This window comes from Panthera uncia, chromosome B1 (assembly GCF_023721935.1).
Source record: "Panthera uncia isolate 11264 chromosome B1, Puncia_PCG_1.0, whole genome shotgun sequence".
Classification (NCBI taxonomy): domain Eukaryota; kingdom Metazoa; phylum Chordata; class Mammalia; order Carnivora; family Felidae; genus Panthera; species Panthera uncia.
Genome location: NC_064811.1, coordinates 19,750,516 through 19,776,851, shown reverse-complemented (window position 1 = coordinate 19,776,851; position 26,336 = coordinate 19,750,516). Strand labels below are relative to the sequence as shown.

Below are 26,336 nucleotides of genomic sequence, written 5' to 3'. Positions count from 1 at the left end.
CCACCTTGGGACTGTCTGAATGGTGACAATAAAGTGATGGTCACAACAATGCTGAGACCAATAGCCTTTAATCTACATTTGCTGTGCGTCAGGGACGAGGCTAAGCCTTTTTGTGTGTTATATAATTCTCAAAACCTTATTGAGGCAGATAGATTATTACTCTGCTCATTTAACAGGTCACATGGGCTGCAGAGAGTTAGATAAAATGTACAGGCCTAGCTAGTAAGGGGCAGAACCAGGATTAAAACCCAGTTCCTTTTCAACTCTGGAGTTCACACTGGTTTTCAGACAGTTATTTATTCAACGTGTATAAGGCACCTACTATTGTGCCAAACATCGTGCCACATGATTCTTCACTGTCAAAGGCAGCAGGCGCTCCTGCCAACTGAGAAGTTTCCTTGGTTAACATCTTTAGGATATGGCCGCTATCTCTGCTCTGCAAATGTCCACACTAGAGGCACCTCTCAGACAAGAAACAGAAAACTGTGTGTCCTAAAAAGGAAAGTAAACCAGAATCGGGAAGAATTATGACATGGACTTTGCCTAAAGCAGAGCTTGAGAATTCAAGGTTAAAATGGTTTGTGCTATGTACGCTTTTGGAAAGGAACCTGGTAATATGGTTCAGAAGCCATAGAAATGTCCATTAAATTCGATAACATAATGTTTGGAATTCTATTTCGGTTTTGGAAATTTATTTTAAGGACGTTATGTAAAATATGGAAAAAATTATTTGAATAAAAGGTGTTTATGGCAGTGGTATTTATAGTGCCTTAAAGGTGGAAGCAATCTGAGTCCAAAAAAAAAAAAAAAAAAAAGAATGATAACAATTGATAACATAACTTGCTAATGAGATAATTTAAAGTGATTAAAAGCATAAAAACTATGGCGCTACATTTACAAATGTACACGTACATAAGACACAGGGGGGAAAACAGAATTCAGATTTGTCTGCTATGATGACAAACACGGAAAATTATGATATTTGCTATTTGGGATAGAATCACAGGTAGGGTCTATCCTCTCATTTTTGGTAACACTGTTTCTGAAAGAAACATAACAACTTTTTTCATATGGTAATTTTCATCATTCTCATGATAAATGTCTTCAAGATTAGAAAGCTCAGATCCAAGCACTAGCTTGTAACAAGTAGGGAAGACATTTTCAGTTCTATGGCTGAAAAGCCTTCATAAAGGTAGTCCGTTGCTCAGCAGCTCAAATAGAAAAATATCACTACAAAAGAGGAAGCAGTGGCCACTTGGTGACCACACATGGTGATGGTGACAATCGGGTTAACTTCAGAACCCAAGGGAATGAATACAGGAAAGTGGACATTAAAGCAGAAGGAGTTGAGGGCAGAGATGGGAGGGCGGGCTGGTCAATTCCACCCTGAAATCAGCACACTCACCCCCACACACAGACCTCAGCATCTCTGCCTCTCTGACATGCTGCTACCTGGGACACGCCTCCCTTCAGAGCTCCTGGCATCCTCTTGAGTGACACAGTAAAGTGTACATGACATGCCACCAACCAGAAAAGCGACTTACTTCTCTACAACCTCTGAACAGACAAAAATCCCCGTTCCTAACAATGACTCTGAGGTTCTGTGGCATCTTCTGGTGATGATAAAGGTTAGGTCAGTCGGTCTAAAACCTAGTTACACTGCAGAATCACCCGGAAAGCCTGGGAAAATATGGTTTCTTCGGGCTTTACTCTCTAATTTTGATTTAGTTGGTTTATTTTGGTACCTAAGAATCTATATTTTTAATCAGCGCCCTAAAATTACAATTAGGAACCTCTGGACTAAGCTACGTATGGTACAATTTTAGTGTTTAATACAGCTTATAATATTTCCATATGCTAAACCTGATGGATAGTCTGATCACAATATTTACTTAAGCATTCCTCGGTCATGCCCGAAAACAGAATATTTACTATACCTGGTAATCCAGCATGCAGAAGCTTGGAAAAAACTGACGAATTCGGGATTCAAAAAAATAGGGGAAAATCCAGAATACAGGTAGTTCTTTGTGACTGCTATCTAATGGATCAAAAAAAAAAAAAGGGGAAAAGAAAATAAGAAATTTAAATTAAAAAAAATAAAACAGCTATAATTGAAAAACTTCTGATACTGGGAGAAATTGCAAACATTCAATGCATTTAAATCATACAAAAGAAGAGAATGTTCACCAGACTGCCATTTACAACCTGATCTTTCCCAAGAGCCAGTGGAAATGTTCTTTTAGATCTAAACACAGCTATAAAGGAAATGTAAAAGGAATCCTTATACACATATCACTCTATTCCAGTAAAGGCAAAGATATCACCAGTAAAGTGGGAGATGAAAGGGAGCATCACGTGAGGAGCAAGGTGGCTGTGCTGTGGGGCAGAAAGCACGGGCCAGAAGGCAGAGGCCGGAAGGCAGAACACAGCTCTGCCACAACTCGTTATGTGCTTTTCCGGGGTGAATCAATTCTTTCCCAAATCATGGAAGATTCTTAAAAACAATTTTATCCGGGGCGCCTGGGTGGCGCAGTCGGTTAAGCGTCCGACTTCAGCCAGGTCACGATCTCGCGGTCCGTGAGTTCGAGCCCCGCATCAGGCTCTGGGCTGATGGCTCGGAGCCTGGAGCCTGTTTCCGATTCTGTGTCTCCCTCTCTCTCTGCCCCTCCCCCGTTCATGCTCTGTCTCTCTCTGTCCCAAAAATAAATAAAAAAAAAACGTTGAAAAAAGAATCATGTGCCACAAAAGAAAATTAAAAAAAAAAAACAAAAAAACAATTTTATCCACATTAACTTTGATGACAGACTGGGGATATGGCTGTTAATTGCAGGGCACCCAGTAGAGGCTGAGCACAATACTAGGTACTTTCTATACATTATCTCCTTACAATAACCCTTAGAGTTAGATGTTAACAACCCCATTTATAGCCAGGGCAACTGAAGCCATAAGATTTAGGTATTTTGTTCAAGTTCATGCGGCCAGTAAGTGGCAGAACTGAAATTCAAGACCACTGAGCTCTTTATTGCTTCCCCAATAACCCTGACTTTATCTATTGTGATAAGTGGACTTAAGATCTGAAAATAAGTGGAATACTTAATACTGTAAGTCATGTTTTAGATTTCGTTTGCATTCTCTCTCCAAAGCACAAGCACAATTAATGAAGAAGCCTGGCGCTCTTACAGTTTATCAACTTGCAAGCTGGAAGCTAAAAAATGATTGTACCAACTAATTAGATAATGACATAAAATACTTCAAAGGCCTAAGCCACTTTACAATGAATAATAACCCCCCGCCATTAACGCACCTCTATCTACGTGGGTATCTATCACTGATAACCACTGTAAGGCTAGCGCACGTCCGATCTTTCTACCCCAATCTTGGCACAGTTTAGAGCTCTGGGCCACAGGCTGGGTGACCTCCAGGAGCTTTGGGCAGGACTTTAGGAACATGGAATGTAAGATCCGCGAGGACGGGGAAATGTGCCCATCTCGCATGGTACTCCATTCCCAGCACCCAAAGAGTACCCAGTACTCAGTAAATATCTATTAAATAAATGCCAACGGTTTCCTGCGATTCTTCATAATGTCCCCTTATGCTCACCTGCAAGTCATTTTGAGAACACATGATTAGGAAAATACAAAGTGTATCATGATAATGAAGTGTGCCACATTCTCAAATGAGCCCGTTTTAGAAAAACACAAGAACCCAAGACATGTATATTTTATCAGAGCTCTGATTCACTGAGCTCTGCTAATATTTGACAGGAAGTAGATACACAGATACATGTTTGTTTTGCAGTAAGTAATAAATTACACACCTTGGCTTTGACCTTCTTTCCACATAGCAATTAACTTCTTGAATGTAACAGCCAGAGGTTCAACCAAGCCACCAAAAGGAGGATCTGTCACCATAATGACTCCCTCACCTTTATCTTCCTGTAAAAATGTTCTGCATACTTCAAGGGCAGCCTGGAACAAATAAAAATTCATTTCTAAATGAGGACGAGAGGGAGGCACTTCATCCTATCTGGAGGATGTATTAGGCTCGGTCCTCCTGTTTGTACTGAAACTTCACCCATCCTGCCACCTCAGAGTCCCTCGGTGACATCCAGAAGCCTCTCTCATTCAGCCCCCAGAAGATTTTATCTTTGGGCTCCTTGATAAGCGGGTTTTTTAAATTGCAAATTCAAACACCATCACTATCAGAGGACTACACATTTCAAATGGTTAAATTAAAAAACTAAATTTAGTAACCTAAAAGAGAAAAACTCATTACCCATGAAGACTATCTAAAACGCTAAATTCAATTCCACAAACAGAAGCAGGGACTGAGCTAAACACTGGAGACACAAAGACGAATAAGACGGACTCTTTTCCTATCTGGTTTGTCCACCACCATGAGTTCAGTTTAATAGGAGCTACACGTCACCAGTTTCCATGCACGTGTTTTTTGTTTTTTTTTTTTTTTAATTTTTTTTTTCAACATTTTTTATTTATTTTTGGGACAGAGAGAGACAGAACATGAACGGGGGAGGGGCAGAGAGAGAGGGAGACACAGAATCAGAAACAGGCTCCAGGCTCCGAGCCATCAGCCCAGAGCCTGACGCGGGGCTCGAACTCACGGACCGCGAGATCGTGACCTGGCTGAAGTCGGACGCTTAACCGACTGCGCCACCCAGGCGCCCCTCATGCACGTGTTCTTGAGCACCGGGTATATGACAGATGTATTCGGACATGCACGGTACGTAAATAAATGAAAGACGACAAATAACAAAGCTTATCAAGGCTGTGAAACCATGGTATTAACGCATTTTCCCAACAGACTAATTGTTTTCAGTCATTGTAAAGTTAACATTAACCACTGTCTAGGATATTTATTATTTTTTGCTTTGGGAGAAGTTAATAAGAAATATACCTATGATACTAACTCCAGTCTACTGACTTTGTAGTAGTTTTCAAGTACTCATCTATAAAAGCAAATCAACACACTATAAAAATGGCCTAAGACTTTAAACTTTAATGGCGTTTTAAACTTTAATCAGCCCATATGTACTTTATAATAAAATATATATTGTTCTACTACTAAATCAATTTAGAAGACCCAATTGATGAGAGGAAAAACCACAACATCCTAATCCCCTTTCCCTAGGAGAGTCTTTATTAACTTCCTACTCGAAGTCCTACGGCGATGGATGGTATGTCAGGAAGGTTAATCATTTTTCAAGTAGTGCCTGGCACTTCCTTAACCTGCCTACGTGAACAAGGACTTAAAGTACAGATGATGTTATTGAAAAACCTTCAAATTCCTTAGGCTTAAACGTAGGAAAGGAAAAGGAACAAGTAAGTGAAATCTAAGCTCTTAACCAAATTAAAAAACCAGTAACGAGTGCATTTGTCTCCAATGGCGGGATGGCCCATTGGAGTATGTTTGTTTCCAACGGTCAGACATCCCGTCGTGACTTGCTGAGGGTCCTGCTGTTGACCTATGGGAAACGCATGCTTGACATCACCAACGTTGACATAACTTAACTCTTCCCTACACCTTAATCATCACTAAAAAAAGGGCCTGGTACTTTAAATAACTTCCCTCTAGACATGCTTCAACCTCCTTGACCACTGAAGCATATGACACTTCCCATTACCTGAAAGACTATATGATTTTCTCTGGGAAACAAGGAACACCTGTTTTTTAATCCTGTGGACTGTGAAGTGCTTACCTGCAGAGACAGAGACCTCTATCCCCGAAAGTTCCCTGCACATCTTTACAGGCGCCTGGTAGATGCTTAAATACTCAGTGATGGATTAGTAGATGGTAAATCTCTACTGAAAACCTTTGACTCAGGAAGCAGGCAGAAAAAGGGCAGACAGTAAAATCATCAAGACAATAGTTTTCTGTAGATCAATCTCTACAGATGCAGTGCTATTTAGAGGCTGCTCCTAAAATACAGAGAGAGGAAAGCCTGAGCTAGACGATTGTTTTCTTCTGGGAAAGATAAAGTGGAGCTCGGTTTTGGCAGCTTATTCCAACCATTATTCTAGAGACTTTTAAGGTATTTCCATAAGCTTTCAATAAAAGTTCAAAAGAATTTCCTACAGAAATGAATCACATGCTACTTTCTTAACATATAAGATACTGTTAGCCAACGGTTAGCGATTTCAATGTAACTTCACCCTTATCTTACCATTATTGTTCAAAATAGAATGCAAATCATGGTATAGTATTAAGAACAAATAAGCAAATGAACAAACCCGACCCACTACTGCGGTATCAAGCAGTAACACAGACTCAGTTATTACTTCGCCAACTCTGAACCCAGCCCTGACCACACTCCTGAGCTTGTGGCCCCCCCAGTTTCAAGAAGCCATACTCAATACCTCTGCATCCACATTTCACCAGCTCCAGAAACTTGACATTTCCAAATCTCCCTTCCAAACTTCCCTACCCTCTGTTTTGAAGAATGAAATACAAATCCAGGCCGGACCACCATATCCTCTTGGACTTCTCCTACCACCAAGTCTTCTGGTTTCCATCTGTGAAAGCCCACGGAATCCACCTCTCTCTTTTTCCCCCTGCCACTGTCCTAGTTGAGAAGCCCATCATTGTCCACTGTCAAGTGAGTTTTCAATACCTCTCTCTCCTTCACACTCATCTAATCAGTTCTCAAATCCTGGAGATGATCGACCACATAACTGCTTTGGGAAACTCTGCAATATGTCTAGTTCTAACTGCTATTTATTTCAATACTTGGTTTTTATGGCTATCATAGCTAAAAAATATAGAACCCAATGCTGACTGAGTCTCGTGGAAGGAGTGCATCACTGGCTAGACTGAATCAGGAGACTCATTTTTCAATCCCAAACAACAACTTAGAATGTGCTTTCATTTCCTGGATGCTTAGTGTTTTAGTTTGGCTTGGTTTTTGTTCTATCATCAGTTAATATCTAAAAACATAATATATACGTATACATGGTTCAGAATTTCTGGAAAAGTGATATACATACATATATGGATATGTGCTTCAAGTAGTCTTGATAATTTCAAACAGTGTGGCCAACTTCCTGTCAGGTGTCATTACTCGGTTGGGTATAGTTTTTATATTGTAATAAGACTAACAAAGAGCTCAAACTAGGAGTGCCAGTATCAGCTCTGCTATGTTGTTTATTCATAGTGACGTTACTAACATCATAGTACTGACAGATGCCATCCCCTGCTACACATGGACAGCCTCCCCCACTACCACCATCCCCCACCAGAGCGGTACATTTGCACAACTAATGAACCCACACTGACACACCATTCGTAGATTAGGGTTCACTCCTGACACAGTCTGATTTTTAAGAATTAGTTTAATAAAACCATAAACCCCCTTAATATTTATCGGGGAGGCAGACATCAAACAACCAACCACAGGATTATTTAATTATAGTATCAAAGTACATAGGAGAACTTGACCTTGTCTGGGGGCCAGGGGAGGCTAGAGAAAGTGGCTTGGAAAAGAGCTCTGAAGGATAAGGTGAACTTAACAAGGCAAAATGAGCCCAGAAGGCAGAGGAAACACCGTGGGCAAAAGCCCCCGGGGCAGAGAAGCCACTCCGAGATGAAAGTCAGACATCCTGAACACGAACACACACAGCAGAGCAGGGAACAAAGAGAGCCACTGGAGGGTGGCAGGGGTCAGCTCAGGCTGAGCCACGTGGGCCTTGGTAAGAAAGTGGGTCTTTATCTGAAAAGCAGCAAAAAGTCACAAAAGAACAAGAGTACAATCGCTTCTAGGGGCTCAACACACACTCAGTGGATGAAGAAAACTAAACACCAATAAACGGTGGGACAGCCACAGTCTGATCTTGAGGAACTCAAAGAAAATAAGAAAGGAGGTGCTCTCGAATTTGTTCTTCCACAGTAAGAAGGATGACGGTAATAATTCTTACCTTTCCATCAAAGAAGTGATGGTTGAACATGTTATAACGGCAAAAGCTATCTTCCATATAAAACTGTGAATACCTGTAAAATGATTTATTACTGTAGTTATCTGTCCAGTTATGTATACAGTAAATACATACAAACTAAATTTTAAAACTATCAAAGCGCACCTTTAATAAAAGCAATTCCATCATTCCTTACTTTTCGAAGTAAAGAGTGCTTTCCCAAAGTCTCAGGGAGTCCATAGCAAAGAATAAATATCAAATTTAAGAATACGTATATATAAGATTTGCATGTTCCTTCAGACCACAGAATTATACAGAAACAATGAGATTACTGACCGATTATTATGCAATTTAAGCTTGAGATGGGTTGGCAATTAAAATACATCTCTCATAGTTAATAATTTGAAGAAAAACACTGAATAAGCATTTCTGCTCAGCAGCTGTTAATTATTTTTTTCTGTAGTTAACAAAGAAAATATCTAATACAAAGCATTTCTTGTGTATTGCAGATTAGCTCAATAAAATATACTTCTCGATATATAAGAAAAATAAGTATGTGCATTTCATATTTACTGAATTAGTGCCAGGAAAGAGAGGTATTTATTTACTGATTGAACCATTTTATTCTGCTAACATACTACTTTAAACTGCAATCAGTAATGAATGAGAGTACCAGCTTTGGGTATTAACATTTTATAAATTTTTGCTAATTTACTAAAAATTCATAGCATATGATGGTTAAATTTGCATTGATTTGATTTCTTACAAGACTGAGTTTTCTTTATTCCTTAATTGTATTTGTACTGTCTGTCTCTGCATCTTCCCCAGGTCTTGTCAGTTCTTGCTGAATTTTGAGTTTTTTGTATAATATAGAAACTTCTTTGTTATCGCAATAGGATTCTGAACTTCCAAAATTTTGCCATAAGCAATTCACATATGAACCACATTGTTTTTCTACAGGATTCATGACCTAGTGAAAAAAAATCAGGGACACATGCTCACTTCTTTCAAGTTGACACATGGTCAACTTTTGACCAAATCGTGATAGTGGCACTTTGCTTCTATTTTTTTTTTTTTTTTTAATGTTTATTTATTTTTGAGACAGACAGAGGGGGTGAGGGAAGGGGCAAAGAGAGAGGGTGACAGAGGATCTGAAATGGGCTCTGCGCGGACAGCAGAGAACCGGATGTAGGGCTCGAACTCACGGACCGCGAGATCATGACCTGAGCTGAAGTCAGACGCTTAACCGACTGAGCCACCCAGGCGCTCCACTTTGCTTCTATTTCTGCTTCGGTTCTCCATTACTGTCCGTAACTGATTCACCACCCATGGCGAGTGCTCAACCCAACGGACAGCCTTGCTTTATCCTCTCTGTATTACACGTGGTTAAAAGTACAGGCTCTAGAGTCAGATGGTCTGGTTTCGAACTCTGGGTCTCTCACTTACTACCCGTGTAACCTTAGTTAAGTTATTTAACCTATCTGAGCCTCGGTTTCCTCATCTACAAAACGGAAGAGATAACAGTGTTTACTTCATAGGACTTGGTAAGTATAAACAATGTACGTAAAGGGCTTAATCCAATGCATCTACATAGCACATAATGAAATGTAAGGCATTGCTGTTTTAATAAATATCTGCTATAAAGATTTATATCTTAATTCCCCTAATATTAGGGAGTTACATTTATGTCCAACCAAAATTTCTCCTCCTATAATTTAAACCCACTTCTTCTTGTTCTCTGGAGAGAGGACAGCTGTTCATTTTGAGTACAATGTCCCTTAATATCATTTGAGATACTGTTAGTGCAGCTGCTGATTTCATAAAACATAAATTTGCACTGAAGAAATAAAAGGTCTGAATAACTGAAAAGTATTTAAGCTATACACTGTAACCTGATGAACCTTCCAAAAACTGTGGGACAATGTCAGTTACCGTTAATAAACAAATGTCTCCCTATTTAAGTAAATTCCAAATAACCGATAATATAGGTATCGGTTATTTTATATACAGGTATATCTCCATACTAGTACAACTGCAGATCAACTATCGTTTGCGGATTTTCTTCTCTCTTGCATAGCTTGGTAAGGGTGAGCAAAGGAAAATACAACCCCTTTTAAAATATATCTCTACCCCCCTCCACCTTTTTTTTATTGCTTCAAAAAGACACAACAGCCATTTTTAAAAAATTAAAAAAGAAAATTTTATTTACATAAAATTCAGCACAGCACACTTGTCCAAAACATTCTGGGAAGCAGTGGGCAGAGTCAGAGACAGAAAAAAGCCAAAATTTCAGCTCTTGAGTTTCCATCAGATACAAACAAGGGAGCGTAATTTTTCATATTCTAAATTATGAAAAATCACTGAACTTACCCTCTTAAAATGAAATTGGCCTCAGAGAATTATTCTCTCTATTGAATAAGGCAAACAAAACCAATCAGAAATGCATGCACTTGCAAACTGCAGAAGGACATTCATTTAATTTGGCCATTCATTCTCTTTAAATGAGAGTCAGTTACCAAGTGTAAAACATGCTCTATACACAGGAAATGTAATCAAGAGCTGAATAAAATTAGTCCATGAAATGAACCTAAGAAATTCATTTTTTTTTATATAACTTTATTTGGATGATAGTTTGCCAAATAGAGTTTCACATCTTTCATGCTAAAATTGGAGCATGTAAAAATCCATCTTAGCAAATGTTAACTTCATATCTTAGACCTCCTGAAGAGAATATTTATAGCATATATAACACTGGGGTTGAGGCAGTTCTCTGAAGCCTTAGACAGACCTTTTGTAGGGCTGCAAGGAACCAAAGTCAAAGGGCCAAAAGTAATGATTCACTGCCACTCTGAATCACACAGGATTCTGTTCCTGCTTTAATTGTGGTCCCTGTGAGAAATCCAAACAGACTCCACATCCCATAATACTGGAAGTACAGGCAACAGATTCAGTTCATTCTGGCCACTAATGTGTCTCAGTAAAAGAGTTCTCCCTCAATACCCAATGTCAACCTTTTACAGGACTGACTCAGCATCAAAGAAGCTAAGCTAAGTAATACAGCACTTTCAGCTTTTGTTTCCATCACACACGCCCAGAAATGTATAGATATGAAAAGAAAAAAAATCAATATATTTGATAAGTTACCAAATAACTATCCACATCACCTACTCCGTCCAGGAGATTTCATACAGGCTCGAGAGAGGTAAAACTGTAAGACACAGCTTAAATGAAGAGTTAAGAGTCCATGTAAATCTTTCAAATTAAAAGTCATTCAGCCAAGGTGAGAAGAGTTCTAGTGAACTGTTGTACAACAATGTGAAGGTATTTAACTTAATACCACTGAACTGTACACTTAAATAATTAACTTGGTAAATGTTAACCTATGTGCATTTTAGCGCAGTTTTGTTGTTTTTGGTTTTTTGGTTTTGTTTTTGTTTTTGTTTTAAAACTACATCAGGGTACCTGGCTGGCTCAGTCCATGGAACATGAGACTCCTGATCTTGGGGATGAGAGTTCAAGCCCCACACTGGGTGTAGAGATTGCTTATAAATAAATAAATAAATAAATAAATAAATAAATAAATAAAATCTAAAAAAAAACAAAAAGTAAATTAGGGCACTAGCAATGAATAATACAAAATGAAATTCAAAAAATGATTTAATTTACAATAGCAACAAAAAGAATAAAATATTTTAAATAAATTTAACAAAAAACATGCAAGACTTATACAGTGAAAAACTACAAAATATTTAAAGAAATTAAAAACAACCTAAATAAATGGAAAGAACTCTATGTTCATGGACTGGAAGACTTCATATTAAGATGGAACCCACACCAGCCAAAACAATCTTGAGAAAGAATACAGTTGGAAAACTCCCACTTTCCATTATCACAATTTACTACAAAGTAACTGTAATCAAGGCAGTGTGGAAGTAGCATAAACATAGGCCAAATAAACAGAGTTGAGAGCCCAAAAATAAATGCATACATTTATGGTCCTCTGGTTTTCAATAAGGTACCAAGATAATTCAATGAGAAAAGAATAATCGTTTCATAAATGTTGCTGAGGCAACTGGATATTCACATGCAAAAGAATAAAGTTGGACTCCTACCTCACACCATACATTACAAAAAACTCAAAGTAGATCAAAGACCTAAATGTAAGAGTTAAAATCATAAAACTCTTAGAAGAAAACATTGTGTAAAGATTCGTGACCTTGAATTAGGCAATCGCTTCTTAGATATGACACCTAAAACACAAGCAACCAAAGGAGAAAAACTGCACATAATCACTAATAAAAAGACAGCCCACAGAAAGGGAAAAAATACTTACAAATCATATATCTGATGAGGGTCTAGTATCCAGAATCTATTAATTACTCTTTCAATTCAACAATAAAAAGACGGCCAATTAAAAATGGGTAAAGGATTGAATAGATATTTCTCCAAAAAGATAAACAAAAAGCCTGTAAGCGCATGAAAAGATGCTCAAAATCATCAGCCATCAATAAAATACAAAACAAAGCCACAGTGAGATATCACATTAGAAAGACAGACAATAACAAGAGTTGACAAGAACATGGAGAAACTGGAACACTCACACATGGCTGCTGGGAATGTAAAATGGTAGCCACCTTGGAAAACAGCTTACCACTTCCTCAAGAAGTTAAATGTAGGGTCTCCACATGACCCAGCAATTCCACTCCTAAGATAAATGCCTGTTATGGGCTGAACTGTAACCCCTCAACATTCATCTGTTGAACCCCTCACCCTCAGCACCTTGGAATGTGACTCTATTTGGAGACAGAGCTTTTAAAAAGGTGATTAAGCTGCTAGGAATTTACCCAAGAGATACAGGAGTACTGATGTATGGGGGCACTTGTACCCCAATGTTTATAGCAGCACTCTCAACAATAGCCAAATTATGGAAAGAGCCTAAATGTCCATCAACTGATGAATGGATAAAGAAATTGTGGTTTCTATACACAATGGAATACCACTTGGCAATGAGAAAGAATGAAATATGGCCTTCTGCAGTAACGTGGATGGAACTGGAGAGTGTTACGCTAAGTGAAATAAGCCATACAGAGAAAGACAGATACCGTATGTTTTCACTCTTATGTGGCTCCTGAGAAACTTAACAGAAACCCATGGGAGAGGGGAAGAAAAAAAAAAAAAAAAAGAAGTTAGAGTGGGAGAGACCCAAGGCATAACAGACTCTTAAAAACTGGGAACAAACTGAGGGTTGATGGGGGGTGGGAGGGAGGGGAGGGTGGGTAATGGGTATTGAAGAGGGCATCTTGGATGAGCACTGGGTGTTGTATGGAAACCAATTTGACAATAAATTTCATATATTAAAAAAAAATAAATTAAAAAAATAAAAAGGTGATTAAGCTAAAATGAGATCATTAAGGCAGTCCATGATGCAAGATGACTGGTGTCCTTATAAAAGAGGAATGTGGACATACAAAGAGAAACTGGGGCTATGCTAAGTGAAATATAAGTCAGTCAGAGAAAGACAAATACTATATGATTTCATTCATATGTGGAATTTACAAAACAAAGTAGATGAACATATGAGAAGGACAAAAAAAGGAGAGAGAGGGAAGCAAACCATAAGAGACTTTTAACTAAAGATTAGAACAAACTGAGGGTTGCTAGAGAGGAGGTGGGCAGGGGCAGTGGTTAAATGGGTGATGGGCATTGAGGAAAGCACTTGTTGTGATGAGCACTGAGTATTGTATGTAAGTAATGAATCACTAAATGTTATTCCTGAAGCCAATATCATACTACATGTTAACTTACTAGAATTTATATGAAAATTTGAAAAAAAGAGAGAGAGAGAGAGAGACACTAGGGCCGTACACACACAAAGGAAAGACTTTCTCACGGTGAGAACACCGTGAGAAGATGGCCGACTACAACCAAAGGAGAGAGGCCTCAGAAGAAACCAAATCTAATAAAGACAGTCTCCTCAGCAAGTGGTGCTGGGAAAACTGGACAGCAACATGCAAAAGAATGGACCTGGACCACTTTCTTACACCATACACAAAAATAAACTCAAAATGGATGAAAGACCTCAATGTAAGACAGAAAGCCATCAAAATCTTTGAGGAGAAAGCAAGCAAAAACCTCTTTGATCTTGGTTGCAGCAACTTCTTACTCAACACATCTCCGGAGGCAAGGGAAACAAAAGCAAAAATGAACTATTGGGACCTCATCAAAATAAAAAGCTTCTGCACAGCAAAGGAAACAATCAGCAAAACTAAAAGGCAACCAACAGAATGGGAGAAGATATTTGCAAATGACATATCAGAAAAAGGGTTAGTATCCACAATCTATAAAGAACTTCTCAAACTCAACACCCAAAAAACAAATAATCCAGTGAAGAAACGGACCAAAGACATGAATAGACACTTCTCCAAAGAAGACATCCAGGTGGCCAACCGACACATGAAAAAATGCTCAACATCACTCATCAACAGGGAAATGCAAATCAAAACCACAATGAGATACCACCTCACACCTGTCAGAATGGCTATTAACAACTCAGGCGACAACAGATGCTGGCGAGGATGCAGAGAAAGAGGATCTCTCTTGCACTGCTGGTGGGAATGTAAGCTGGTGCAGCCACACTGGAAAACAGTATGGAGGTTCCTCAAAAAATTCAAAATAGAACTACCCTATGACCCAGTAATTGCACTACTAGGTATTTATGCAAGGGATACAGGTGTGCTGTTTCGAAGGGGCACATGCATCCCAATGTTTATAGCAGCGCTATCGACAATAGCCAAAGTATGGAAAGAGCCCAAATGTCCATTGATGGATGAATGGATAAAAAAGATGTGGTGTATATATATTCAATGGAGTTTTACTCAGCAATCAAAAAGAATGAAATCTTGCCATTTGCAACTACGTGGATGGAACTGGAGGGTATTATGCTAAGCGAAATTAGTCACAGAAAGACAAATATCATATGACTTCACTCATATGAGTACTTTAAGACACAGAACAGATGAACACAAGGGAAGGGAAGCAAAAATAATATAAAAACAGGGAGGGGGACAAGACATAAAAGACTCTTAAATATAGAGAACAAACTGAGGGTTACTGGATGGGTTATGGAAGGGGGGATGGGCTAAATGGGTGAGGGGCATTAAGGAATCCACTCCTGAAATCACTGTTGCACTAGATGCTAACTAACTTGGATGTAAATTTAAAAAAATAATAATAAAATAAAATAAAAACAAAAGAGAAGAAACCAAATCTACTGACACCTTGATCTTGAACTTCTAGCCTCCGGAACTGAGACAATAAATTACTATTGTTTAAGCCATCCAATCTATGGTTACTCTGGTATTGCAGCCCTAGCAAATTAACACAATACCCAAGAGACAATAAAACCTATGTTCACACAAAAACTGTACACAAATGTTCACAGCTGCAATATTCCAAATAGCCAAAGAATGGAAGCAGCACGTGTCCATCAACTGATGAGTGGATCAAAATTTGGTATCCTGATACATGCTGTAACACGGAAGAGCCTTGAAAATACGAAGCTAAATGAAAGACGCTAGATACTAAAGACCATATGTCGTATGATCCCATTTTTATGAAATATCCAGAACAGGCAAATCTTCAGAGACAGAAAACAGATTAGTGGTGGCTAAGGGCTGAGGGAAGGAGAGAAAAGAGATCACTTATTGGGACCACGATAATGGAGAGACAGCTCCATCAGAAGTGATGGAAATGGGGCGCCTGGGTGGCTCAGTCAGTTGGGCGTCCAACTCTTGATTTTGGCTCAGGGCATGATCTCACGGTTGTGGGTTCGAGCCCCACATCAGGCTCCATGCTGACAGAGTGGAGCCTGATTCCCTCTCTCTCTACCCCTCCCCTCCTCACATGTGCGTGCTCTCTCTCAAAATAAATAAATAAACTTAAAAAAAAAGTGATGGAAATGTTATTAACGATGAGCATTTAGCACAATTTGAGGCGGAAGTTTAGTGCAACACTGTATCCTAGATCAGTCAGTCTGAACAGTTTGCCTTCTGTATTTGTAGTCACCATTTTCCTCTGGACTGTTTAAGCAAAAAAAGGTAACTAACTCCTTCATCTCCTTTCGCACGTATTTGGAAGTTTTAGTTACAGTGTTTAACTGGCATGGATGGATAAAGTTGGAGTTTTATTTCTAAGAAAACTTCACAAGCTAACTTCCACTTAATCCATTACCTCTACCTTACTGAAATGTATAGTCAAATTAGCTGAAGGAAAGATTCGTAGGACTATGTTGCCAAAGCACTTCATGGAAACTAAATTACTGTTTCACGTTGATCTGCATATTTCTGTGTTTCGTCATGACAGTGCTCGCATGCTATCTGGTGTACTGAGCACAAAAAAAAAATTTCCATTTTAAACAAACAACAACAAAAAAAAGGTGATGGAAGTGTTTTGGAATTAGGTGGTGGTGACAGTTGCACAACCTTGTGAATAATACTAAAACCCCGCTTTTCCTACATGAAACATGCCTCAGTTTAAAAAAAGAAAATATGACTGATATATAGTGGGGAAAAAAGATTATGATTCTCTCTTTGCAAAATGTTTATATGCATAAAAAAGACCTAAAAAGCCAAAATCCAGAATGTTTTGGGTGATGGAATTAAAGATCTTGTCTCTTTAAAGAGCTAAAATAGGAGGGGCGCCTGGGTGGCTCAGTTGGTTAAGGTCTGACTCTTGATTTCGGCTCAGCTCACGATCTCAGTCATGAGATGCAGCCCTGTGTTGAGCTCCTGGCTGGGAGTGGAACCTGCTTAAGATTCTCTCTCTCTCCCTCTCCTCTTCCCCTGCTCACACACTCTCTCTCTCTCTGTCAAAAAAATAAAAATAAAAAGATTTGTTAAAAGTAAACCAGAGATTCTTGGAATTTGAGCAAATCACAATGAATCACTGATTTTTTTCTAGTTTGTGCACAAGACAGTCCCCCACAACTGGCTTGGAAAAAGCTTGACTTGAATGAATCAGAACACATAGAACCATGACTGCACCAAAGAAAGACAACACTGTACCATTTTCATGGAGGTAAAAGTCCCAAAGGCAGGAACATGAGCACTATTGCCTACTGATACACATGATGTTAGGTAATTCAGCTGTGGACATGTGATTTTTGTCACCTCTCATGTACCTATGGTAAGAGAGGGTTTCCTTTGGTGAACCCACTCCATGTGGTTGGTCAGGGTTGCAGGGCCACCCTACCTGGCAGGCCACAGAGATGGTTCTGGAACGGGCAGATGGCCCCAGCCCAGCCAGCCCTTCTCCCATCGGGGCTGTCAGGAAAGAGTGCCTCCGGCCACTGGACAGCGAAGCTAAGACTCCAGGGGCTCAAAGCTGCTGCTGTCAAAGTGTGTGATGTATACTGTCTAGAGAATAAGGCCAACCCGGAGAAAGACAGAATGAGAGGTGCAGAGAGAAAGACGGAGCCCGAACGACACAGGGCAGCACCCAGGACCTCGCCTGGACTGAGGCCTGCTGTATCACAGGCTCCGGTAACGTGAGCCAACACGTTCTCTTTGACATAAACAGACTTCCAGGGCTCCAATATAAGGTGCCCGACTAACGAGTGCCTTCTTGTAAACACGTGAGGAGCCTCCAAACCCACTGCCGACGAACCAGCAGGAACCAGGTCCCTTCGTGGACCAGGCACGGGGACAGATGGAGAAAGGGAGATGGAAGGATGACAAGAGAGAAACGGGCTACAGAACAAAGGCTCATATACAAGTTCAAAAGCAAAGTTATTTTCAGAGGGTAACTTAACTTTTGGAGCCAGACTAACTGGGTTTGAGTCCTGACTTGGCCGCTTACAACCACAAGGTCAAGCCCGTTCACCTCTTTGTGCCTCAGCTTTCTCACCTGGCAAATGAGGATGAGGACAGCACCGACCTCACCGGGGAGGTGAATGTGACGACGGAATGAGTTAGAGCAGGGTTTGACACAGGACAGGCACTCAACGCAAGCACCAGGTATTGTGAATACCGTTATCGAAAGAACCCAAAGTTACACTTCCACCTTCAAAATAACATGTTTACAATAACTTAACAGTCATTCCTCAGGAAAGGAATGTGGTGTTTTAAAAGAGAATCTGCTCTATCGGTACAATGGAATGTTAACGGAGCCTTACAAGGAATAAAGTACCGTGAGGTGCCATGACCTGGATAAGCCTTGACAACATTACACCAGGTGAAAGAAGCCACATACTCAGGCCACACATTGTATGATTCCATTTATGGAAAACATACAGAAGAGACAGATCCACGGAGACAGAAAGCAGATCGCTGACCGCCAGGGGAAGTGAGTAGGTTTCTTTTCGGCGTGACAGAAATGTTCTGGAATTAGATGGTGGTGATGACTGCAAAACATAATGAATACACCCCAAACCACAGGCATATACACCTTAACTTGGTGAGTTTTAAGTGAATTATATCTCAATTTAAGAAAAAGAAATTTGAATTTCTCTTTCAAAAGTCTGTATCATCACCTATGGAATTACATCTTGCCAAGCCACGCTCATGTTAAGCAGAAATCGCTGTGCTAGTCCTGTTAATATGGAATGAGAGGTTACAGAAATTGTGGCTTATTTCTGAGAAATGTAGCTGCCTCTATTAGACCACCTAAAGTTGACCTGGAAATCTTAAAAATAGTAATAATAAATGATAAAAGCTGTACTTCTTGTCGTAACTTTTCCACTTTAAAAATCCGTTGGCCTTGTTTTTAGCGAGAGAAAGCACATGAAATTGCACAGATTCTCTCTGACAAATACTGGAATATTAGCCAAACAGACTCTATCAGATTACATAAAAAGAAACACAGTGCCTGCTCCCTTTGACATAGTCAAGAACAAGTAAAAGATACTAAGAACACAGTGTTTTATAGCATCACCCTGATCTTGGGGAATCCAAGTAATTACAGCAAGTAAGGAAGGGTAGTCCAAGTTTACAGAATCACAGAGACTGTGGATGGACACATGTGCTTCTAAATCACCACCTGAGGGGAGGTACGACCCGTGGTCCTCTGTCAGTCTCATCTCCGCTTGTCCCAACACATCAGACGCCATTTAATTCTGGCCTTCTCCCACAGACTTTGTCTGTTTGCTAATCCTCTGCTTTAACACCTGTCTCTTCCCTAGCTCTCCCTTGACTTCAGGCTATTTCCAGTGAAAGACAACATGCACATCATCTGGGAAGATCTTTTAAAATAAGTATCTTATCACATTTCCAACATGATGAAACAAAATCCTGAAGGAAGTTCACAATTATCTTTGAAAAATAAGCGTATGAGAAGAAATTTCACTCAGTAAGAATTGATCTCTAAATTATAAGCCCAAGACAATGAGACACATTGGTTGAAAGAATTTAGGAAGCACATCAGCAAGAAGGAATCCACTGCCTTCGTGTTTGAAAAACGGAAGATTACAAGTGGAGTTTATATGACTAAAAAGGCGGCTTCTAACCAATTACTACTTCTGAATGTTAAAGGAATGCAACCGGTAACAAACAATAAGAGGAAAACGTTAACAAGGAATAGGAGACAACTGGGTGCCCGGGTGGCCCAGGCAGTTAAGCGTCTGATTTTCAGGTCATGATCTCGCAGTTAGTGAGTTCAAGCCCCGGGTCGAGCTCCGTGCTGACAGCTCAGAGCCTGGAGCCTGCTTCAGATTCTGTGTCTCCCTCTCTCTCTGCCCCTCCCCTACTCGGGCTCGCGCTCTCTCTCTCTCTCTCTCTCTCTCTCAAAAATAAATAAACATTAAAGAAGGAAGGAAGGAACAAAGGAAGAAAGAAAGAAAGAAAGGCGACAATAAATGAGAATAAATACCATACTTTGTAAACCTACCGAAAATCAATATCCAATAAAAGGCTTTTAATGTTAGACTTCTCGTCACCTGATGCTTTCAACCTGATCAGCTCATGCAACCTAAAACAATTAATGAAAGCAAATTTAATAAGGAATTACAAATGCCATAGATAATAAAAAAATAAACCAAAAAAAAAAAACCCCAAAAAACAAAAAAACAACACAAAACAAACAAAAACCCACCAATGTTCTCCTGGTATTTCTAATATTTCAATGACACAACTGAAGTGAATTTGGCAAATATAACTGTTTCAGTTTTCAAGTGTTTTTTAAAAGGTAGAACCTATTTGAAAAAGAGAAGTCTAAAATTATAAACAAGTCAAGAATCAAACCAGAAGGAACCTTCCATCATATAACAGAAATCTATACAGGTTTCTCTCGAGGAGCACCTGGGTGGCTCAGTCGGTTAAGCGTCCGACTTCGGCTCAGGTCACGATCTCAACAGTTCATGGGTTCAAGCCCCGCGTCAGGCTCTGGGCTGACAGCTCAGAGCCTGTAGCTTGTTTCAGATTCTGCGTCTCCCTCTCTCTGCCCCTCCTCTGCTCATACTCTTTCTCTCTCCCTCCCTCTCTCAAAAATAAACAAACATAAAAAAAAAAAAGATTTCTCTCAAATGACATATACAAACTCCTTAGGAGAAGGACCATGCTTTCTACTTCCTTTGTATATTTAAAGCTGCGTGTGATGTCTCGGAACATAGTACACAGCTGCTTGATAATTCCGTCTCACAGTTTCTTTCTTTTTTTTAAATTTTTTTTTTTTCAACGTTTTTTTATTTATTTTTGGGACAGAGAGAGACAGAGCATGAACGGGGGAGGGGCAGAGAGAGAGGGAGACACAGAATCGGAAACAGGCTCCAGGCTCCGAGCCATCAGCCCAGAGCCTGACGCGGGGCTCGAACTCACGGACCGCGAGATCGTGACCTGGCTGAAGTCGGACGCTTAACCGACTGCGCCACCCAGGCGCCCCCCCGTCTCACAGTTTCAACAGTGGGGATAGAAGTTTTTAAAAAAAAAAAAAAATCATTGGGAGGGGGGAGGGGCTACGTGGGTCAGGGGCATTAAGGAATCTACTCCTGAAATCACTGTTGCGCTAGATGCTAGCTAACTTGGATGTAAATCAAAAAATAAGTAAATATAATAGCGCGACCTACCTTGGTGTGCCAACGCACAGTACTCTCGTGAGCCCAAGGGCAGGAAGCAGGTCTACCAGGAAGTGGCAGGTACGCTCGGCAAACAAGTACTGGGCGTTTGTCTTCTTGTTCTCCAGTGGACGGAGAAGCTGGCTGGGCCTTCCGAGCTGGCCGACAGAGATGTTGCCCACCAGCCAGTGCTCGCGGTGCTTCTCCCAGTCGTCCGGCAACAGCAACTGCTGGCATCTTTGACAAAACTTCCTCTCAGGCAAGGGCAACTCAATAAACTTCAAGTACCTTCAGGACATAACAAAACACAAAGCGATACGTTGGAAGTCTGCTGTTTTAAAGACAGTTTCTCTTTGCTATTTTTAGTATGCAAAAAGTATTATTTTTTTTTTAATTTTTTAAATGTGTATTTATTTCTGAGAGAGAGAGTGAGAGCAGGGGAAGGGCAGAGAGAGAGAGAGAGGGAGGGAGGGAGAGAGAGAATCCCAAGCAGGCTCTGCACTGTCAGCACAAAGCCTGACGTGGGGCTCGAACTCACAAACCGTGAGATCATGACCTGAGCTAAAGGCAGACGCTCAACCATCTGAGCCACCCAGGGCCCCCGCCAAAAGTATTATTACTTCCTGAAGAGTACTGTGTAAAGAAGCAAAGGAAAGAAAAATCTGTGGAATGCTGGCTAGAATTTATGTCTGGCTGCATACCCACAAAGTAGAAAAGAATCAGCAGTTTTGTAAGAATTGAGATGCTCCGATTCAGTCACTGAATGAAGATCAATATCCACTTAAAATGTGAATATAATATATTACTCAAACAACGTAGTAGTAATGGAGACTACTATCACGCTTAAATTTATTGACAAATCCATGTGTTCCAACGCTGAAGTGTTAAGCAGTCTGGCTCGGTATGACAGTCATTTTAAAATGAGAAATTAAGATCGTTCTTCAATTTTTTATGGCATAGTTAGCGGGAAAAATTACCTCCTAAAAGAAAAAAATGTTCCCACAAAGTTCCTCTATTCTTAGCAGTACTGATAGAAGCAGCTCTGCAAAAGCTCATCCCCAAAATAGCAAGACAATACCCAGAGCCTTAAAAAACTGTACCAATAGCCCATTTGGTCTCCTTCAAATCATCCTCCTATCTGATTTCAAAGTTACTGCTTTGGTTTTTTTCTTCCATTTTATGAGAGATAATTAAAGAGAGAAAACAATCACTGTACGTTTTAAACACTGATGGTGGATAGCCACTAGCAAAGAAATCAGAGTAGGGACACAAAAGAAAACCAAATAACACTATTGAGGCCTATGGCGGGTCAGAAATGTCTGAATCTAAGCATGTCGCATAGTCCACTAAAGGGTTCTTATCGTTGGAGCGGAGCCATACAGTTTCAACTGAACTGAACTCCGGGACTGCACTGGAAAAACTGTGAACTTCACACAGAATCAAAGTGGGTTTTAAAACTTTTTATATCTAAGCACAGTTTCACTTCAAAGCACCCACGGCAGTGACAAATCGATGCTCTGAATGGCTACAGCAAGAAATAGGCTTATCGTGCCAGTAATTTAAATGTTTCTATTTCCATGATAACTGTGCTTTTGACAGCTTTATCTATGACTGGAAAGAAAAGGGAAAGCGATATTAGAGGAAACTTTTATAGTAATTCAAAGTAAGACTGTCGGTAGAGGAAAGGGACATGAAATGCCGTAGAAAGAATCAGTACATTCTCCAGCAAGAGCAACACTGAATTCACTACTATTTCCCTTTCATTATTAAATGCGGAGTTTTGAAGACTTTCGCGTGCAGCCATGATAGAGTAACGGAAACCAGACTGACCACCTTGGCCCTCAAAAAATCTTTTAAACGGGGCGCCTGGGGGGCTCAGTCGGTTGAGCGTCCGACTTCGGCTCAGGTCATGATCTCGCGGTCCGTGAGTTCGAGCCCCGCGTCGGGCTCTGTGCTGACAGCTCAGAGCCCGGAGCCTGTTTCAGATTCTGTGTCTCCCTCTCTCTGACCCTCCCCATTCATGCTCTGTCTCTCTCTGTCTCAAAAATAAATAAAAACAGTAAAAAAAAAAAAAAAAATTAAAAAAAATCTTTCAAACAGACAAAATAACATGAAACTGCGGCTTTAACATAATGGACAACTGGCAGCCGAAATGGGGAATGGTGAGAGAAGGGAAGGGTTGAGGGGGAGGACAGCTGCCAGTTTGCCGCCTGCGCAGAGCTGGCAACAGAGGACAGAAAGCCCAAACAGAGCTCAGGGAATGGATGAGCAGAGCTGGGAACTCGTGGAGGCCAGGGCGGCTAGAATTCACAGGGCAGAGCACTAGTGAATGCACATGTGGGGCATCCCAGCCAGAAAGCAGGACGCGGAGAGAGAGGGAGCTCCACAGTTTGCTACGACTCCCCTCGAGTCCGTAGCTGAGTACTGATCAGCACACGCAGGCAAAGGAAGCATCCAGAGCGCTGGAGAGAACCACTGGAAAGGAGCAGGTGGAATAATCGCCAGACACCCAACAGGACACGGGGTCGGTGTCTACCAAGCAGTCCGAGGGAGAAACCTCCTAAAACCCAAGCATCAGGTGCGGTCCTGAGAAGGGTACTGCTTCAGGAGCGGGGAGAAATCAGCCCTACCCCACAGATGCTCTAGTCTTGCCCAAAAGCTTGAAGATAAGCCTTCGAAAGCAAGGAACGACAAACCTTTTCTGTACAGGATCAGGTAATAAATATGGAGCTTGGCAGGCCATCTGGTTTCTCTGTCACATCTATGCTGTGATCGTAGCACAAAAGGAACTACAAACCCAATGTGTAAATGAACAGGCATGACTAGAGGCAGTCTGCACGCTGGGGTATGCCAAATCCTGCTGGAGAATACCAAACTATAGCCAAGTAACAACTGTGTTCCAGAACAAAGCTCAAAAATATGTAAAGGAATAAGAAATATCCAGTATACAAGGTAAAATTGATACTTCCAGCACTGAATCAAATACCAACAGGTATGTAAAGAAACAGGAAAACATGACCCATGACGAGGGGGAAAAACAACAAGAGCAACAACAATCAAATCAAACTGACTCAGAAATGACAAAGATGATCAGAGAGAAATTAAAGCCATTTACTGTAACTATATACCGTATGTTCAAGTGGTTTAAAAAAAAAAAAAAAGAAAAAAAGAATGAGCTTGTTAGGTAAAAACATAGAAAATATTAAAAAGACCCAAATTGAACCTTTAAAGTTTTTTTTTTTTTTTAATTGTCTGAGTGGAAAAATAGCCTAGATGGGAGTAACAGAAATTTAGACGTGACAGAGGAACGATCCATATACACGAAGGCACAGTCTTAGAAATTACCCAAAATGAAACCCCAAGGGACCAAAAATACATGAAAATGGGCCCCCAAGTGGGGTTGGGGAGATGGAAAAATTTTTGAAAAAATTATGGCTGCAATTTTCCAAAAATTACATCAAAAGACTCAAGAAGCTCAGAGAACTTCAAGCACAAGAAACACGAAGAGAACTACAAGGTGCATCATACATAGTAAAATTACTCAAAATCAGTGAAAAAGAGAACATCTTAAAACCAGAAGAAAAAAAGACACTGTACAGAGGAACAAAGATTAAGAATGATATCAGATTTCTCACTGGGAACAATGTAAGAAAGAAGACAGAGCAGCAATACCAATTCTACATAAATTCCTCCAGTACCCTGAAGAGGAAGGTACAGTTCCCACTTCATTCATTAGGCCAGGATGACCCCAACACCAAACCAGAAAAAAATAATCGTAAGAAAACTAAAGACCAATAAACCTCATAAACACAAACTCAAAAGTTATTAACGGAATTTTAGCAAATCAAAACCACAGTGTATAAACAAGGTAACAGATCATGACCAAGTGTTAGTTAGCCCAGGAATGCAAGGCTGCTTTAATGTTTAATGTTGCAATCAGTGCAACTCACCAAATTAACAATCTTTTACAAAATGATCATCTCATTAAATGCAGGAAAAAAGCACTTGACAAAATCAAACACTCATTCATGAGAAAGATTCACAGAAAACTAGGAACAGAAGGAAACTTCCACAACCTGCTAAGGGGCATCTGAGAAAAACCTATTGCTAACACCATACTGGTAAAAGAATGAATACATTCCTCCCAAGATTGGGACACAAGCAAAGATGTCTACGCTTACCATTTCTAGTCAACACTCACTAGGGATTCTAGCCACTTTGATAAGACAAGAAAAAGAAATAAAAGGCACGGATCGGAAAGGAAACATAAAAATTTTTTTCACAGACAACATGATTGTATATGTAGAAAGCTCTGAGGAAATATTTTTAAAAGTTGCTAAACCTAGTAAGCTCATCAAGATTACACGATAAAAGATTAATACACAAAATCAATTGTACTGTTTACAGACTGGTTACTTTGCATATGATCAATCTTAAAGTCACACCAAGTGAATAACCAGGCATTATCTATCTTTTGATGTAATTCAAAAGGGAATATGCCCCACTACTTACAAAAGAGTTTTGTCCCCTGAAACTGAACTTGAGTCTGATGATACCTCTACAAGAAATACAGGGATAGAATAAATGTTAAACAACATTACAGGATGCAAGCAAGCAAATCCAGAATGTGAGGAATTCTATGGGACAAATTACTCTGTTTTTTTCAACAAACAAGTGATTAAAGATATCCACCAACTACAGTGCATAAACCCTGTTTGGATCCTGTTTGAAGAACCAATTATAAAACAGTATTTATGGCTAATAGTATTTACGGGCTAATCAGAGAAATGTGAATACTAACTGCATGTTACGTTAAGGAACTGTTCATAGTTTAGGCATTTTAATAGTATTGTGATTACGGTTTTTTTAAAGGCTTTATTTCTTGAGGTGCATATATTTATGGATAAAATGTAATATCTACACTGGAGGTCACAGTAGAAGGTACATGTGAAATAAAATTAACTACATATTAATGACAAATGAAGCTGGGTGTGGGTGTAGGAGACTCTTTATACTGTTCTCTCTTTTATATATGGCTGAAATGTCCCACAATAAAAGGTTTTAAAAATGCTTTAAAGAAAAGGCAAGAATTAAACTCAAAGAAAATAAAGATGACCCCAAAAAATACTAAACCAAAAATGGATTGTAATCAGCCCTACATCATGTGAGATTTGGTTTTTCATTCGTTGACAATGGGAATATATGCTGGGAAATTTCTCAGAACTGAAGAACAGGAGTTTCCAGTTTGAAAGGATTTCCCTAATACCCAGCAAAATAAAATGTAACAGACTCACATCAAGATAGATAGTCACGAAATGTCATACCCCTAGGAACAAAAAGATTAAAAAAAAAGAAAAAACGACAGAGGG

The 26,336-nt window shown here is 39.8% G+C and overlaps 1 protein-coding gene across 1 annotated transcript in view; it reads right to left on the bottom strand.

The window, feature by feature from the left end:
* ZCCHC4 (zinc finger CCHC-type containing 4) overlaps positions 1-26,336 on the bottom strand; it is a 53,801-nt gene that overhangs the window by 17,621 nt on the left and 9,844 nt on the right. The window contains exons 4-8 of the mRNA XM_049630408.1: positions 20,980-21,255; positions 19,806-19,886; positions 7,929-8,001; positions 3,818-3,968; positions 1,938-2,038 (exon numbers count right to left, since the gene is read on the bottom strand). Coding sequence (XP_049486365.1) covers positions 1,938-2,038; positions 3,818-3,968; positions 7,929-8,001; positions 19,806-19,886; positions 20,980-21,255 — 682 coding nt within the window. The remainder of the gene's footprint in view (positions 1-1,937; positions 2,039-3,817; positions 3,969-7,928; positions 8,002-19,805; positions 19,887-20,979; positions 21,256-26,336) is intronic.